This window comes from Colobus angolensis, unplaced genomic scaffold (genome assembly GCF_000951035.1).
Source record: "Colobus angolensis palliatus isolate OR3802 unplaced genomic scaffold, Cang.pa_1.0 Scaffold114, whole genome shotgun sequence".
Lineage (NCBI taxonomy): Eukaryota > Metazoa > Chordata > Mammalia > Primates > Cercopithecidae > Colobus > Colobus angolensis.
The window spans coordinates 1788818-1790504 of record NW_012112475.1 but is presented as its reverse complement, the minus strand read 5'-3'; the positions used below and the strand labels follow the sequence as shown (position 1 = coordinate 1790504).

The 1687-nt window shown below is 51.7% G+C and overlaps 1 protein-coding gene across 1 annotated transcript in view; it reads left to right on the top strand.

Annotated features, from left to right (window-relative positions):
* Positions 1-1687, top strand: part of EFCAB8 (EF-hand calcium binding domain 8) — a 96199-nt gene that overhangs the window by 10313 nt on the left and 84199 nt on the right. Inside the window, exon 4 of the mRNA XM_011960620.1 lies at positions 1016-1121. Within this exon, the coding sequence (XP_011816010.1) occupies positions 1016-1121 (106 nt within the window). The remainder of the gene's footprint in view (positions 1-1015; positions 1122-1687) is intronic.

Below are 1687 nucleotides of genomic sequence, written 5' to 3'. Positions count from 1 at the left end.
GGTGTGATCTCGGCTCACTGCAGCTTCTGCCTCCCAGGTTCAAGTGATTCTTCTGCCTCAGCCTCCCAAGTAGCTGGGATTACAGGCGAGCACCACCACGCCCAACTAATTTTTGTATTTTTAGTAGAGACGGGGTTTCAACATTGGCCAGGCTGGTCTCGAACTCCTGACCTAGTGATCTGCCCACCTTGGCCTCCCAAAGTGCTGAGATTACAGGTGTGAGCCACTGCGCCCAGCCTTTTTTGTTAATTTTGTAGAGATGGGGTCTCCCTATGTTGCCCAGGCTGGTCTTGAACTCCTGGGCTCAAGTGATCCTCCCACCTTGGCCTCTGAAAGTACTGAAATTACAGGCATGAGCCACTGTGCCCTTTTCTTTTTAAATGTGATAATGGAGGCATATTATAATGTTGCTTTTTACCTTGGTTTGTCACTTAATCATATTTCTTGGCAGCTCTTTATTGGCATGTGCACAGCTCCCCTGTTCTTAATGTCTGGGTGGTGTCCCTGGTGTGGGTTGATATCGGCTGTGCTTTCCAGGTGGCTTCTGGCCTGTTGCTCTAACAGCAGCTGCAATGTCCCCTTTGAGTAGATGCAAACACACTCATAGAAATATCTTGGAAACAGATCCGTGGATCATGATCTATGCATATTCAAGACTTTGGTTTTTTTTTGGGTCGGGGGACAGGGTCTCACTCTTGCCTAGGCTTGAGTGCAGTGGTGTGTTCACAGCTCACTGCTGCCAAGACTTTGATAGAACTGTGAGACTGCTCCAGAAAGGGGTTGTAAAGAGGGTGTTCTTCAAGCCCATTTTACAGATGTGGAAACTGAGACCCAGGGAGGCTAGGGAGTTTATCTGTTTATCCAAGGCCCCCACCACTAGTCTTAGTGGTAGTGCTGGGCTCCCTGCTAAGTCTGTGGTGGCTCCAGGATCTCGTGTGGCAGGAGAGGTTCATGGGGAGCTGTGCTGGACTGAGTATGCTTCCCAGCCCATCTCCTCTGCTCTTCCTCTGGCCAGCTTAACCAGACCCAGCAGCTCTACAACCAGCCGATGTGGGTCGTCGACATGGTATGTCTGCACAATATGAACCTCATCGCAGTTGCGTCTACCAAGCAAAAGATAGGTGAGTCCCCCTGGGGGCTCCCCAGCCCTGCTCTCAGCCACTGGGAGCCATGCATTTGTGCCTGGGAGAAGTCTGTTAGCTGAGCAACTGTGAACATGAATCAGAACCCCATGGGAAGATTGCCAGGTGGAGAGGCCTTAGTGCCAAATAGGCAGGGGGTGGTCTGTGAATGCTCGAATGAATACAGTGAGTTGAACAGACCGAAATTTACAAGCCAGAGGCCATAACTGGTCTATCTCCGGTCCTGATTCTACCTCCTGCCTCTTGCCACTCCTAGTCCAGGCCCCCTTCACTCTCACTGAAATAGCCTCTGCTGGCTAGGTGTGGTGGTTCACTCCTGTAATACCAGCACTTTGGGAGGCGGATCACCTGAGGTCGGGAGTTCAAGACCAGCCTGGCCAATGTGGTGAAACCCCGTCTCTACCAAAAGTACAAAAAATTAGCCTGGCTTGGTGGCGGGCACCTATAGTCCCAGCTACTCGGGAGGCTGAGGCAGGAGAATGGTGTGAAACAAGGAGGCGGAGCTTGCAGTGAGCTGAGATCCTGCCACTGTCCTCCAGCCTGGG